The sequence below is a fragment of the Balearica regulorum genome, chromosome 5, assembly GCF_011004875.1.
Source record: "Balearica regulorum gibbericeps isolate bBalReg1 chromosome 5, bBalReg1.pri, whole genome shotgun sequence".
NCBI classification, from domain to species: domain Eukaryota; kingdom Metazoa; phylum Chordata; class Aves; order Gruiformes; family Gruidae; genus Balearica; species Balearica regulorum.
The window spans coordinates 41,665,583-41,681,518 of record NC_046188.1 but is presented as its reverse complement, the minus strand read 5'-3'; the positions used below and the strand labels follow the sequence as shown (position 1 = coordinate 41,681,518).

Genomic DNA, 15,936 nt, shown 5'->3' with positions numbered 1-15,936 from the left:
GGAAAGGACTGGCTGCAAACACGTGGCAGTCCATATGTGTGGCATTTCTGCCTGATGATATATCCACCCAGAAACCTCTTTTTAACCCCTCAGAAACAGAAATACCAAGATCCAACAACAGAAAATTAGAACCACATAGGTTTAGACTGTAGATATTAAACAAACAGAATGCATAGACTTGATGTATAAATTGAACAGCAGTTTAGTAGGGCCTGTGCTCTGCAGGCAGCCAAAGTAAACAGTCATAACAATTTTACCTCAAAATCTATGAAACAATCTGTGAAATGATAGCAAGGTGATGGAGCTGAGGTTTTGTGCATCACAAACCTTCCTGAAATCCCAGCATCCTCATTTATTCCATGAGCAGGTAGCAGAGTGGGAGGACCCCACATTATTAAGGTTAATCTGACTTCAGCAAGAAAACAAGTGTGCTCTGCCACCTCTGAGTCCTTCTCTTTGGCAACTTGTGTTTTCTCTCCCGTTTCATGCAAGTTACAACACTTTTTGTCTTGCTGCCATTGCTACATGAAGTCTGCTGACAATGGCAAGAGACAGTGGAATTTTTTTGTGGATTAAGGCAGAGCTCACAGTGAGCTAAGTGCTTTCAAAACGTTCAGTAAGCAAAAGGTCCATGTCATAAAAGTCTGCTCTAAGAAAACAACTGAGAGAAGGAGAAAGCAAGTAGCATAAGAAGGGTGGGTGAGAGGAGCAAGTGATTAACTTAAGAAGGCGGATGAAGGATAAAATTGTCAGTCAGTAAATGTTAAAAGGAAAAAAAAAAAATCCTTACATATTCTGACTAGCAGTTTTGTAAAGACAAATGGGTAGAAGCAGATTTTAAGAAGGACTTGGAGGAAGAGAGCATAGGGACACTAAAGATTACGTCAGCGTAGATATTCTACAAATAAAGTAAAATAAGTCTGGAGTGGGAAAGGGGAAACTGAAAGTCTGAAGTGGGAAGAAATAGCAGATTTTGTATCCTCTTTTGTCTGCCTGCATGAGACCAAGCTAAACCTGGGTCTGGAGCCATCTCTAGAATAGGAGCAAGAGGAGATGGCAGCTCTGTGAGCAGAAACAATAGTCTTGTGGTAGGTGAAGTCTCCAGAATATAGCTGTGTTTTACAGGCTTCCCTGCAGCTCAAGTTATCTGACACATTAAAACAAGACTTTAAATACCATGTGAAAAGCCTAATTTTCATGGTGAGAAATTTGAGAACTCATAGCCTGGAATTAGTGTAAAACATTTACAGTAGAGTTCATGCTTTTGAGGGAATTCCCGAGGCAGAGCTTCTTTAAAGTCCCTTTTTGAGTGTGGGATGGAAGAAGAAACTCTCCCAAGGAAACGCCTACTTCTAATTCACGTATTCAGCTATGAATAAATGCTGCACAGTTCCATCTCCGTGACAAGAAAATGAGCGTAACAGACTTTCAACTAAAAATATTCACCAGGCCAAATAAAACTAAAAAGTACACTGTTTCTTCTGTGAGGGACTGCAAGTGAATGTCTCTCATTACAGCAGAATCCGTGAATTCCCAACAGCCATGAATGCTAAAATAAGCAAATAATTTTGTAAAGCCCTGACAGTGAGGGAATGGAAAAAACATGAGTTATTACTTCAAGCTGCTGTCAAACATTCCAGGCTATGGAACAAGCTGGAGTTATTCTGCACAGTTTAAATCAATGCTACAGAATGAGGGCAAGGAGGTGGGAAGATTGAAAGAAGTGAAATATTGGAGTTTACCTGCAGTATTTCTGTGATCAACAGTTTCTTAAAGTACCTAAGCACAAATGATTCAAGGCTCGAGGGGTCTGCTCTGGGCTTTGCTACCTCATTGTGTGAACTTGAGGAACTCTCTTAAATGCTATTTTGATATTTGAAACCATGGCAAAAGCTTTCTTATTCCATGGGTCTAGAAATGGTACCAGGGGAACAACAGTCTACAAGGCAGGCTGGTGGGATTGGTAGCAGAGAAAGAAGAGTCTAGCTGCCAGAAGCTGGCTTTAGATCTCAACTTGCCAGTTGGTGTAATCCACTTTTGGCTGCTTCTGGACTTAATGTGAGGTTTAATTAATTCAAGCAGTATTTTAAGCTGTTGGTAGGGGATGCTGTGTGCATGACATGGTTTTGTTTTTTTTTTTTTTTTCAGCATGACTAAGATAATTTATATAAGAGATCACTGAAAGCAGGTTGAAATCAGATTTTTCACCCTAGGAGAAGAGGCTAATCCTAAAAATGCAATAGCACAAAAAGAGCAATGCATTTGTTAGATTTGTTGCTACACTGTGAAATTGTTTCTGTTGTTTGCATTTTTCCCATTTCTTAGGGGAAAAAAAAATCGGCTAAAGTCTGTATTCTGTGAAAAGTCAATCCCCAGAGCAGCTGTGAGGCCAGTGGAGTCTGTGTCTCACTTGTCCTCTGCCTGACTGCCTCACAGCCTGCCTTTGTGAGTTTGCCTGGGGGAGTGTGGTAACAGGCCAGATGTGCTCAGTTTGGAGGGTGTGCTCCTGAGGCCACATTTGTGGACTCGCATTATGGAGGGAGGTGAGCCTGGTCTTGAGGGGAACCAAGGAGCTGCCCTTAACATGTAGCACAGACAGAATTACTGATTCCTCCTTTCCTACCAGTGCACCACTAATGATATTCAAAATGTTTTTCAGACACTGTGCTGGACTCTTTCCCTAACAATCTGACACCACTGGAGAAATATCTTTGCCTGATAGATGTTGGCTATTTCATCAACACCAGTGGTGCAGCACTTTTCAAGCCAGAGAGGAATGTTGATGTCATTATCTCACTGGATTATGGTTTGGGGAATGTGTTCAAGGTGAGATTAACATGCTCTGCTCCTTGCAGCCCTGGTAAAAATCTTCTTGTGAAGCTGTGAGGTTTAATAGCCAAATTCATATCTGGTGCTCAAATCACACAATGACCAGTTGCTCCAAAAATGACTAATTGGTAAAGGTGTGGAAGTGATTCTCACATTAGGAAGGTTAGCTTGTGAGGTGAGCAGTGGAGTTTGTTGGCATTCTGAAGGAGAGGACTGAGTGAGGCTTGATCAGTGTATTGTAGGTACTACACTTATGTAGTTTTAAACACATCTTCCAGGGCTTCTGCAGGTCCATCTGGGTGTTCAGGAAAATTATTCCCCCTTCCCTTTATTTGTTTTTTTGTGGTGAGGAGGGATGGGGATTGATCAACAGGACAGAGTATGCAGATACTTGTATTATTAAAGCTTCCAAGTAAGCAGCTGTCCAAGTCTTGACCATATAATCAAGAGCAAACCAGTCACCATATCTTGGAGGAGGAAAGACACTTCCCTCAAGACCAGAACTATAGAAACTGTTAGGCTCTTTTCACTGTAGTGGAATGCAGCATACACTTCCCAGGATCCTCAGGGAATTGCAGTAACAATTGGTTGATGGAGACGTGACCTTGGTATCTTCTGCTCTGTCCTCATGAAAAATTCTAAGTGTGGCTTTTGGTCATTCCCTCTAGCTGTAAAAGCATTGTAGAGTGGTAACAAGCATCTTTTGACTTGTGGTGAGTGGTGGCAGAAAGTAGAGTTACTCTGTGGCTGTTTTGGAGTACACATTGATTGCAAAGTGATTCTAGGGACTGAATTAAGTTGCCACAGTATTTCTATGATACCTCAGAAAACCTGATTCTTGTCTTAGTGCCTTAAAGCAATGACAATCTGTGTCCACAGCAATTAGAGATGACATACAAATATTGCAAGATACAAAAAATTCCATTCCCCAAAGTGGAGCTGAGTAAAGAAGAAGAGAAGAACCCAAAGGAATGTTACGTGTTTTCAGATGCAGAGGACCCCAGAGCACCCATAGTAATCCATTTTCCTCTGGTGAATGACACCTTTAAGGAATTCAAGGAGCCTGGTAAGTTCAGTCAACAAAACTATACTTTTTAGTTGAGTTCGGGCCATTTGTCTTTCCACAGCAGATGTTATTTGTCCTCTGTAGCAATAATTTTAAGTGCGGGCACAGCTTTTGTGTGAGTGAGACCATTCTGTCTCCTACTCATCATGGTCATACACGTATATTTGCCTCTTCCATTGGGCTATGAACGCAGATGCAGGTTTAAGAAACTGCATTCAGCTCAGATCACATGAGTTTCCACCATGGCAGAGGAAGAAGGAGGTGTTAACTCTTTTCCTGTTAACCTAGTTATGTTAACCTTCTCACCAAATCTGGGTTTATGTTCCCCACGTGCACAGTGCAACTGTATCTCTCATCCAGTAAGCCATGATGCGGCAGAGGTAGCTGAGGCAGATCCATGTCTCATGGATCTCATGGATTAGCCTCCACATACTGTGGTTAGCAAACCACGGCAGACTCAGCGATGTTGGGCAAGACATGGGACGGAACAAAGCTTTCAGCCACAACTCACGCTGCAAGGCATACTGTAGAAGGCAGCACTTGCAATGGTAAGGTGTGGGGAAAAGAAGCTTCTTTGATCTGGAAGAAGCCAAGAACACCTGCCAACTGCTTCTTCTCTCACCTTCTCCCTGTCAATTTAAGACCTAGCAGTAAGCAAGCAGGCTGGGCAGTGGTTGCTTCTCCTATGCTCTCATGCCTTTGTGCCAACCACCATCTAGATGGGGAGACTTAGCAAGTGTCTCCAGCAGTAATAACGATGTTTGTGGCCCTAGAGTCAGAGCAGAAGCAACAGGCACATGGCCGCCAACAGCTGGGTCAAGTAATTCTGTTGTGAGCATGTTCAGAAAAATAAATAGTAGGAGGTGGAGGGGATGCAATGTTTAGTCGGCATAAGGGTAAGAAGCATAAAAGTTACTGATGGTCCTACCTTGGCCTAGCCATTATATGGTGTTGGTACAAGCATTATGTGAGAAGGAGGTTACTTCCTTTACTAAAAGACAATGAACAGAAAGAGCTGCCAGAACAGCTGCGCTAGTCTGTGGTGTGCACAAGGGAAAGCCTGTATTATGCACAGAGAACGGCCTTGTCCTGTACCTGCTAAAGAGCTTTGCATAGAAGTTTGGCAGCCCTGGGCACATAATTAACAGAGAGCAGGACCCTAAGTTTCCCAGGTAACACAGCTCATATCCTTCCTCCCTTTCTCCAGGGAAATCAACAACAGACATGGCTTCGCTGTGGGGACATGAGCAGTTGGGTTGTTCTGTGTGGAGGCCCAGCAGGCCCTGGGCAGTGGGGTCTGCCCTCAGGTGCTGTCTGTGAATGCAGGCGTGAAGTGGCAAAGGCCACATTAGCAGAAGAGAGCCTCGGTATTGACTAGGTCTTCTCAATAGCTTGTGGGATACTCTGCAATGATCAGATAGGCAGTGCCTTGTTGGTGCCTCTGCTGTCTGACTTCCTCAGCCTCAGCCCTTCCTCTGTGCTGGAGCTCTTACAGCAATGAACCCTGAAGTATTTCGCACTTCCACTTTTTGAGTTATCAGGCCACGGGGAACTTCTGCTCTCCCTTGCTCCTGCTCAACACAGCAGGCAGAGCATTCCTTTACCCAAAATTATGTTGTGGTTCTGGGACCACAGCAAAATGCATGTCTCTGAGGGAACATTTGGAGAAGGTTATGAACAGTAACAAAACAAGTTAAGTGAAGCTCCTCTTCTGCTATGATGTTCACCAATGCTCAGAGAATATGTGCAGTAACAGCTACACCATCAAAATCACATTTAGAAACTCTACGGATGAAGATAGGAGGTACCCAGTAGAGGGAACTAGGCTTGCTAGGCGGAAACTGGAGATAGTCCAAATGGCAATGTGCAGTGAGATACGGCCATTGAGCAGTGGCTAACAGGTAAAACAGGTGGGTGTTTTAGAGTCTCTCTGATTGAAAGATAGATGAGATTATGCAGAGCAAAGCAGCTGCTGCACCTTCTCAGTGCTCCAGGCACAAATTTGTGAGCCGTGACGCTCACCTGCATGTCTCCAAGCAGCCGGTGATTCATCAATCAAGCTGACACCCAGCAACTGATGTGGGTGGTTGAGGTAGAAGGGTCCTTGGCAACCTGCTTGTGTGGATTTCAAGTTTAACAGTTGAGCTTTTAATTTCTAGATGGCTGAGAGACACCTTGTGGAATGTAGGTATTTATTTTTCCTGCTTTTAACTATTTAAATTCAGGAAAAGAGAGAATCGGCTTGTGAAGTGCTCATTTACAATACAACCACAGATTGTGCTTTTGCGTACCTGAGACATACACAGCTGTACCTGGATGTGGATAGCACAGATTGTATGCCTCTCTGAATATTGGGAGGCTCAATGAAGCAAAACTTGGGCATTTTTAACCCAGCCACTTCTAGTGACGGCCTGGGCCCAGCACCCTGAGATCACACTGTCCAGAAACCACTAGGTTAGACTAAACCCTGATATGTCTCAAGTGAAGTTCCTGTGTCTTTTTCATGCAGTTCTGGTAGACATCATAGGGAATATCTCAGCCATCTGTTTGCAGCCCCACTGACAGTCATCTTCTTACAATATATTTGTGATTTGGGCGTATTTGGTTCAGACTGCAAGGAGACAGGTAAAAAAATAGAGAAAAAGTGTAACTCTAAACATTTTGTAGATGCATAAATATGATGCTGCTGAAGTCTTTTGTGGAGGTAATTAGGGTATCCTTTTAAGCAAAAAGATTGACCTAACGAGGAGGATGGATGTTGGCAACTCCAAGGGGTTGGGTTAACCCGAGGCTGAGAAGTGGAGCTGAAGGGTGGGAGGGTGATGTGAGGTGCCCTGTTCCCTCCACACCTCTGTACTCTGCAAGAGGCAATCCTGCCTGGTTAGCATCACAGGGCCTCCTTGGATGTACTAGGTTGTCCACTTGCTCTAGCTGGCAGATATGCTCTTGCCAATGCTAATCGAGGTCTGATCATGGAGTTTGGAAGGTGTTCCAGGCATGTGGCTTGTCTGAGAGTCAGCCATACAGGGTTTGGGAAAGGATGTGGACCCAGAGGCATGCTGCCCAGGAATGACTGTCTGCAGGGGCAGGACAAGGGGGAAGGTAATGATTCCTGCCACCTCTGCTATGGGATTTCCAGGTCTGAGCTTTAGCAGGAGGGGGACAGAGAAGCAGCTGGGAAAGCTGACCAGGAATGGCTCTTTCAAGGCATGGGGGGTATGTGTGCAGCCTTTCTTGGAGGCTGTTTTTAACAGCTGGTTCTGGCAAGTAGGTCAGTCCCCTCCAACATCTTGTGTTTTGTGCTCCAGATTCAGCTCACTGTGGTGGCTTTTGTCTTTCTCTGCAGGGGTAAAGCGCTGTCTCTCAGAGATGGAAGAAGGCAAAGTAAATCTGGAGAACAACTGCTCACCCTATTACCTCATTAGGCTAATCTACTCCTCTGAAAATTTTGACAAACTCGTGAACCTGAGCAAATACAACATCCTCAATAACAAAGACCTGCTCCTCCAGGCAATCCGGAGTGCCGTAGAACGGAGAAGCAGCAGGACTGGGAATCTCCCCAGCCACTCTGGAGCTGGATACGCCTAGGCTGGGTTTTTGCACTGTTCCCCACTGAAGGCTATGACAAGTCACTTTACAACACATCACAGTCACATTGTAACATGTCACGATCACATCACAACGCATCACAGTGTTCATTATTTGCAGGAAACTCAGGAAACCTGTACATTTCTTATCTTGCCTTATTCAAGTTCCTAGCTTTCAAGAGGGTTTATTTAATCTCCTTCCCCCAAGTTTTCAGACCACGAGAGCCTCACACTGTGGTCTTACTCGTTAAGAAATTAGGGTCCTGGTTAGCAGAAACCTTCCAGGATCTCCCCGATGTTATAGAATATGGTGGTGGTGAGAGTGATAGTTCTTTGTATGCGCTTGTCCCCTCAATTCTGAGCCCATTGTCAGTGTCTTTTCAATGCTTTGTTACAAACCAAGTCCTGGCCATTTGCATTCAGTAATGTCCAGATTTTCAGATAGGCTGAGCAACTAGAATTTGCACTGAATTGGTGGGCTCAGCTTTGACGTCAGGCCAAAGAGTCATATATATCTGTGAACAACGGCCAAACTGCAGCATGGACAATTGCACTCTGTCTGGCCAGTTCCCCTTGCTGATTTAGAAATTATTCCTTTTTTCCATTCCCCTGCAAGAGTTTGGCACAGAAACACTGCTCCAGACTGCCATGTGGAGGGCAGTTACACTTCAAGGAGAGAGGACATTAGCTTCAGGGAGTGAGTATGGTTCTTTTGAGCATTGGCTGGAGGAAAAATTCTGCATAAGGCATGAGTGATTATATTGATTTATACGGGTAGTGCCTTTATGCATTAAAATGTCAAGAGCCTGAAACAAGCTTTTGATACCAGAAACTTGAGGGGAATAATTACCATAGACTCAAGTACATTTAATTTAATAATCATGACCAAGACATAAGCTGGTGCTCCTTATGTATGCAAACTGAATGTAAGATAACATAACTCACTAATGGAGTGTATAGCCATTGTATTTTCACACCCAGAGGAATTTTTTTTTTTTTTCCCTTCACAGTCTTCTATCCCTAACATCACAGGTAAGGTATTTTTAATAGGTGCTACACTAAAATAGAGCACAAATGAAAAAAAGGAAATTCTTTATCACACCTCCTTGCTAGCGGAAAATATTTGGAAAAATGACACCTGGTTTTCATTTGCTTTGGAGTGCAGTGAAAGACATTGCCTTGAACTAGGGGCTTGGAACATCTTTATAGCCCTCCACTCTATTAAAAAGATGGTAGGAAAAGATGGTGAGCAATATAAAACAGAGCTCCACAGAAGTCAGAGAAATTTCCAGACTTCATAGCACTGAAGGATTTGGACTTGCTTCTGGCTTATTTAATTCAAACACAGCACATTCATCGGGTCCCCCAAGGAAAATCTTATACATTTCTTCTGTGTTGGAAATTTACTTGATATCTAGACTTAGTTTTACTTGAAATCCAAAATATGACAAAGAGAAACAGAGATCTGCCTTTTTGGTATACCCAGACAGTGTTCAAGCTCAGAGGGAGAGCATTTACAAGAGGCTTCATTGCCTGAACCCTGCATCTGCTAAATGCTGCTTCTGCTGCAAGGAACAGCAAGGAATGAGCCTCAGCAATATTCCTTATACAATGCTTGTTTACTGAGCTAAGGAAGCCCATGCAAAACCTGAGGAGTCTTAACAGCTGGAATGCAACTGTGCAACTGAATTCAGACAATGAGAAGATAAGAACTAATCGGATACCGTCTGCAAGAAAAAATAAAGAGCCATTTTGAGTTGAAAGGTGAGATGGCAGCAGGGGTTATCTCAGAAGGGAGAGTCCCACCAGCAGGATCTGTGACCTTTGCATAGGAGACCCCATCGTGGCACAGTATGCCATGGTGCAGGTATATGCACATACAAGCACACGTGGCTGTGTGCACGCACGTGCACTGTTTTCCTGCTCCTCTGGCTGGTCCTATAAAGAAACCCCTCCTATAACCCACTTGCACAGAACAGGAACTGATTCCAGCGTGACTGCGAAGAGGCTGCGTGCTCCCACGTCCCATGGCTGGGTTCACCCTGATTCACCTGGGCTCCGGCACTTGGCCCCACAGCCAGTTGGTGTCTGACCCCCTGCTCGCCCTGGCTGGGCAGCAGGAGCCGAAAGGATGGCCAAGGAGTGAGTGACGCCATCGCGCTGCCCATCTCTGTGCCCTCACTGCATTGGTGCCCTTGGGGTGTCAAATTATTGCTTACATCTTCCAGCATTATGCTGTTACACAGGAGGTGCAAAGGGCTGAGCTGGAGGAGAGGGCTGGGGGCTGAACAGGTTGTGGGGAGTCCCAATAATAGCAGCAGATAGCAGCTTTTCTGCTGCAGAGGTTAAAGGACTCAGTTCAGTGAGGGACACTGGTGTTCTCCGCCACAGACTGGGATTTCTTTTAACACTAAACCAGTATCTAACTGAAGCTGGAAGACTTGGCAGCCCTGCTGAGATACAGCAGATTCGTCAGGAATAAGACAACCAATGATGTTATGTAATCGCCTTTCATTTACTTATCCAAATCATAAATAGGAACACTGTTTTACCTCATCTACCTATTTTTTACACTTTGCTGCTGCAAAAAGATGTCCCTGTTTCGTTCATGGGCTACAGTGAGTGATCCATAACCCTCACAAACCTTGGCAGCTCAGCCACGCTGAGAAAATCGCATCTTTCTCTCTCTCTAAATGCGCCACAGATGGGTAACTGGGGCCTGTTTGGTGCATTCATAGTGCTGCTAATGCAAACAGAAATGCCCACTAAAATGTGGAAGAGCCAAAAAAAACCCACAGGGTTTTCAGGTAACCCACAGTCAGCAGCAAATAACTTTTCTGAGGGACTGTTATATCCTCAGTGCAGGAGGTGGCTGTGGGTAGGGAAAGAGTTGGGAAGGCGGTGTGACTCTCCCTTTGCCAGGGGAACTGTCACTCAAGGTTGTGCCGACACTTAAAGTGGGGCCGGGGACTGCTGTTTAATCTTGCAGCCCAGAGGCACAGACAAGCCTGTGCTCCTTGATCTCCTTGAGGCCCCATGTGGTACCCCTTAAACAATAATGGGTTTTTTAAATATATTTTTGCATTTCAGAGCTTGAAATTATGTGAGGGCTGTATCACTGCCCATCAGAGTGGATTTTGTTTGTTTGTTTTGATTATTTTTGTAGCATGACATTGAGGGAGTATGTTGCTGGCCTGACGGTGTGGCAGGAGGACCTGGAGGGCATTTGCGAGGGCAAAGGCTGCTGGAGGACTCCGCAGGGTGGAGGGACCCACACCTGGCACAGTCTTATCCATGCAGCTTGTTGGGAAGCGGTGGCTGGCACACGCTGTTCCCCCCCCCCCCAAAGCATCAGAGCATGCTAATTTGCACAGCGCGAAACCCAGAAAACAATAGAGCATAGCTGCAGGGACGTACGGCTGATCAGTGACCTGCCCTCAGGTCTGCTCCTTGGTCCTGGTTTCCTTTAGGGTGTACATGGAGCCTAAGGGAATGGACCGCTGACACGTCGTGTGTTTGTTCCCCAAAGGTTGTATGTTTGTTCCTTGTGCCCAGTCTTGCCTGGCCTCGTGCCACATGCTGCCACACAGCTGTGGGAGCGGAGCGCGTGAAAACCAAGGCAGGCGCTGTGAGGAGAAAGCTGTCTCTCTCGTCTCACTGTGAAAAAGTGCGTGTGAAAAGGCACGTGGCATGCTTATAAACTGAGCCTTGCTGTCCTGGCATTATGCTTGCTTAACTACTGAAGATGAAGGCATGCGTGCAAAAACCTCATCTGAAATGCACCCCAGATCACTGCTCTCAGGTGAACATTTTGCTGGAAAACCCCCACAAATACAGAGCTTGCTGTCTGCTGCCAAACACAAAAGAAACAAAAGTTTGTTCTTATAACTGTTAGCTACTCTTTATAGAAATTTCTTGCTTGTGTCTTTTAACCATTTAATAATATATTAATTAAAAATAAAATATTGCAAAGGATCACCAGACCCATGAAAGTCTTTATGTGCCTAAACACAAGACTACATTTTTCCCATTTGTATTAGCACTACTTATGCTAGATGCCTGCTGAGCACTTTGTAGGGCATTTACTGGTTTCAAGATTGGGTGGAAAAAATCAGAAAGAAGATGTTCTGGTTTACAAAGGCATTGATAGCCTAGAAAAAAGCAGAAGAAAATCTACCTCCTGTGGTAAAACCCTCTCCAGTGGAATGGCACAAGGCAGGGTGGGAAGGCAGCTGTACTGAGCCACAGCCAAGGCACAGCTGTGTTTTGCCTCTTGGTGATTTGATGTAAGTGCCTTTCACCAAAGTTTACTGTTATCAATTAAATGGTGAGTTTAAAATACCTAAGTTAAAAAAAAAGGGAAAGTTTTGGTGTGGTTGTTTTTTTTTTTTTTCATAAAAACAGTTAAAAATTATCAGCAATAAAGGAAAATGCACCAGTTTTCCATGACTTTCATTTGCTGTATTTTTAGTGACAGGCAGTGGCTCCAGCAGAGGTACAGCAGATGAGAGACCTGGACTAGCAAAAAAAAAAAAAAAAAAAAAAAAAATTAGATCACCTTGTTGGATGCGACTGACCCGAATCAGTCAGAACACAAATGTAAACTCTAGCTGTTGCATGTACCCATAAAGTATTTACATAAACCTGGTGTTATGCACCCTCCTTCCCTCCCACTGGAAAATTAGTCAAGGCAGACCAGAAGACTGCAAGCAAAGAGCAAGAACCATGCTTCAGGCTGGCTAAAAAATGGACTGAGGCTGAAGTTCTTGCCAGAGGAGTTAAGGACTTGAAGCTTTAGCTTCCATTTCTCAGGGAAGAGCCCCAGCCACTACACTGTCTGGGTGAAAAAAAAATGCCTTTTCTCCCCAACTTCATGCTACGTAACTTTTCTTTGGCTCAGAAACAGAGATAAGTAGGGGAAAAAAAAGATATTCTTCCTCATGGTTGCACCATATCTTAACAAGTGGAGTCTAAAGTCCAAATGCTTGCACCAGGAGCTAGGTATTTAAGCCAAAAGGGGTGAAACAGACCCTACCCCGTGGTGGAGTGTTCATCTGATCACTCCTTCGTTAGCCTCAGGAGCCTGGGCTAAGTTCTGCATGGCAGGACTTGAGTCTGTATCTCGGGTGAACAGTCTCGTCGGCATGTTATTTTGAGGTGCACCAGGAATGTCTTTCTTTCCCTTTTGGCTCTGCTCTGCTTCATCCTGACTGGTGAAAACAAGCGAATTCAGAATCATGGCTGAAACTTGTTCACTGAAACAAGCCGATGGCAGGGGGTGCACCTCCAGATGTGAGAGCGCTTGGTCGCTGGACAAAAAACCCCGCATGCCCAGCTGTAATTGCATGCCTGCCACTTTCCTATATTATTATACCTCTTAGGCATAAAGATTTAAAGTGCATGGAGATGAGAATCCCAGCTGAACCCTCTCACATATCCAGGCTGAGGCACAGTAAAAGAAAACACAAAGCCACCAGCAGCCCTGTGCCCTGTGCTGTTCTTCCCGCCCTGGACTTGTCCCACGGAAAGCCCTGGCAGTCACGCCTCTGCTTGTGGGGAGGAGCTGCAGTTCTAAAGCCACACTAATTACTACGTTTTTCTCCTCTTGAAGAGAAAGGAGGAATTTACTGCTAACAATTTCCAGGCATAGCATGCCACCAACAAAATTCAGGCAGGACATCTTAAGAAAAAATTACCTTGAGCAGCTCTGGTGTATAGGCAAACTGGTGGCAAAAAGTAAGGAAAGAATAACACTCATTTCAGGTCAAAACCTCCACTTTCCAAAACAACCAAACCTGTCTAACCTACAGCGTACAAACAATCCTGCTAAATTGTCCCTATCAGCATTTTTAATTGGTTTGGGTGCTGTGCAGTGACTAATGCTGGTAACGTGCCCCAGGACCGACCTGTGCCAGGTGGAGTCCTCCAGGGACACGCATGGGCTGGGCCTGGGCAGGAATCAGGGTGTCGGGGTGGTCAGCAGAGCTCGCTGCTCTGGTTGCACATCTTCCCTTGGGAAGCAGTAAAGCTTAAGACATTTAAAGATGTTCTGGGGAAAACCATGATATTCATAAAGACTGAATTATATTACATAGATAGATAGATAGATAGATAGATATAGGTAGACAGCCAGACAGACAGATAGGGTTTTGTTTGGGGTTATGGGGACACACACATGCTTGCTTGGCATCTCCTTCTTCATTTCTCTTGCTCAGAGTCCTTGGAAGAAGAAAAGCTGCATCTCCTGACTTTTACCTCCCTGGAACAACAGTTAACATGAATTTTCTTTTTGTGGGAACCCAGGACTGGTTCCCTTCTGGAAATGTGTTATAAACATTTAACCCATTGCACCTCTACGATGCCCCATATTTAAGGGTGCAAGGGTTTTCCCAACACCTTAGAACAATTTACTGTTCGGTACCAGAAGAGAGATGGAGTAGGCGAGGGTCCTCCCTCCCAGAAACAGCACACAGCTTCATATTATAGGCCTGCTGTGGAAGAGTTTAGGTATCATCCCATGTGACTGAGTTTCTTAATGCTAAAGCCAATATATTCTCTTCAGGCAGCAAGATACTTTGGGCAAGGATTTTAGCTTTCTGCTTCAAGCATTCACAACTAAATTGCTAGGAGAACTACAAGTAGCATAAAACTGTAACCGTATGTCATGATAAACTACTGACCAGCATCTATGGCAGTGTGACAAATCCAGGCAGAGCCTTAGAAGAGCCATGGGCATATGGAAGCAGCAGTTTTAATAATGGTAATGACATTGTTAACAGAAAATAGAATCTACATTCGCATGATATAAACCAGTTCTTGAAGGTAAAAGAGTTATTTGCAGGAGGGACAAGGAGCGAATTAAGTATCCAAGCACATAGCACAATCAGGTTAAGACTGGAAAGCCAAACTGACCTCAGTGCCTGAGACAGAACTATGTGACATTGCTTCAGTTTGTTCCTAGCTGATTCCTGGCAGCCAGCACTGTCAGAAGATATATGGTCAAAATAAGTCTGGTAATTTTATCTTTGGGCACACTATGCTCTTCAGAGGTCCTCCTGCTGCTGCTGTGCAGCACGGTGTGCATCTCCTCTCAGCCTCTTTGGGGTTTCTGCTGGGAAAGCTTCTCTGGGATAAACAATGTCGAAATGTCTCACATGCATCCCAGCTTAACAGCCACACTTTCAACAGTTACTGCTGGCAGTTATTAGAGTCTTATTGAGCAACGGCAGCTCATGCCTCGCGGGAAGCAATGGCTTGAGCCGCCTAAGCTGCCTCCTCAGTGCACTGCACAGTGCAGGTGAGGACACGGGACTCGAAATGTGGGTGTACGGGGATAAGGAAACACGAGCTGTGTGGAGGCGGATGGAGTCCTCGTTTGGGATCACACGGCACATGAGGCTTCTGCTTTGGGAGGCCAGACTTGGTAAAAGCAATGAGGACCGGGCAATCCTGCTGCTGGGATCAGCAGGCCACTACGTCTCTCCTATTAGGAAAATCATTGAGAGACCTACACTACAATATAAAATGCTTTAAGGCATTGCCCCTATAATTACTAGTGAGCCCCAGCTTACCTGTGGGTGCGGATGCCTGGAAACCCAAAGGCCGCTCATTCTTCAATTAACATTTGCAACAGTGCAATAAACGCGTACATGTAATAATGACAGGTTTCCATCTCATGAGCTACTTTTTTCAAGCCCTCCCCCTCCCATCCCTCTGGCAAATGGCAAAAAAAAGACGTTTACCTCCTTATTTGCCCATTATAGTGGTAGATGCAACCCCTCTGAAACAATTCCAGAAACTACCTTTGAAAATTGTCTATTTGTAGCTTAGCAAAAATAATTTTGCAAATGTGACCTTTTTCTTAGTAAAGTCATGCTTTCTAACCACCCAAATTACAGCCCACCCACAGCTGATGATCATTTCTATTATTTTATCTATTGTTGAAAATGATTTACAGGGGAATAGCATAAAGTGCACTGATACATTGGCAGGTGCAGAAAGCCAAGCTGACACTCACTAGTTTAATCCCATGGCATTTCACATTTTTAATGTGTGAATCACTTTTGAAAGGTTAAATATCTTCCCTGCAAGAATCTGGCAAACCCTGAAAAGTTCATTTTATTAGGAAATAACTGCTCTCTTATTTGCCTTCTTCCCAGGAGTGATGTTCAGGTGGTTGCCGAGGGATTTTTATTGGATCATAGGGTGAGGTTACTGCTTACGTTCAGTTGCTGTGACTTTGCAGAGAGCCATTCAGAGCATTACAAACAAAACTGTCACGCTAAAGCTGCCCTAACTGCGCACAGCCAATTCAATGGGCCCTTTACATCAGCACCTCAAGGCAAAAACAGAGCATGAAAACATAAGACAAGACAAAGCGTTAGGTGCAATTATCTTTCATCTGTGGGGATTGGGGATCAGGTTGCAGTTATTCTTAGTCTGATCTCATCTGAG

At 44.6% G+C, this 15,936-nt stretch overlaps 1 protein-coding gene across 1 annotated transcript in view; it reads left to right on the top strand.

Moving 5' to 3' along the window:
* Positions 1-10,129, top strand: part of LOC104638896 (cytosolic phospholipase A2 beta-like) — a 48,388-nt gene extending 38,259 nt beyond the window's left edge. Inside the window, exons 20-22 of the mRNA XM_075754436.1 lie at positions 2,660-2,826; positions 3,709-3,895; positions 7,242-10,129. Of these exons, the coding sequence (XP_075610551.1) occupies positions 2,660-2,826; positions 3,709-3,895; positions 7,242-7,483 (596 nt within the window). The 3' untranslated portion in view covers positions 7,484-10,129. The remainder of the gene's footprint in view (positions 1-2,659; positions 2,827-3,708; positions 3,896-7,241) is intronic.
* The last annotated feature ends 5,807 nt before the right edge of the window (positions 10,130-15,936 follow it).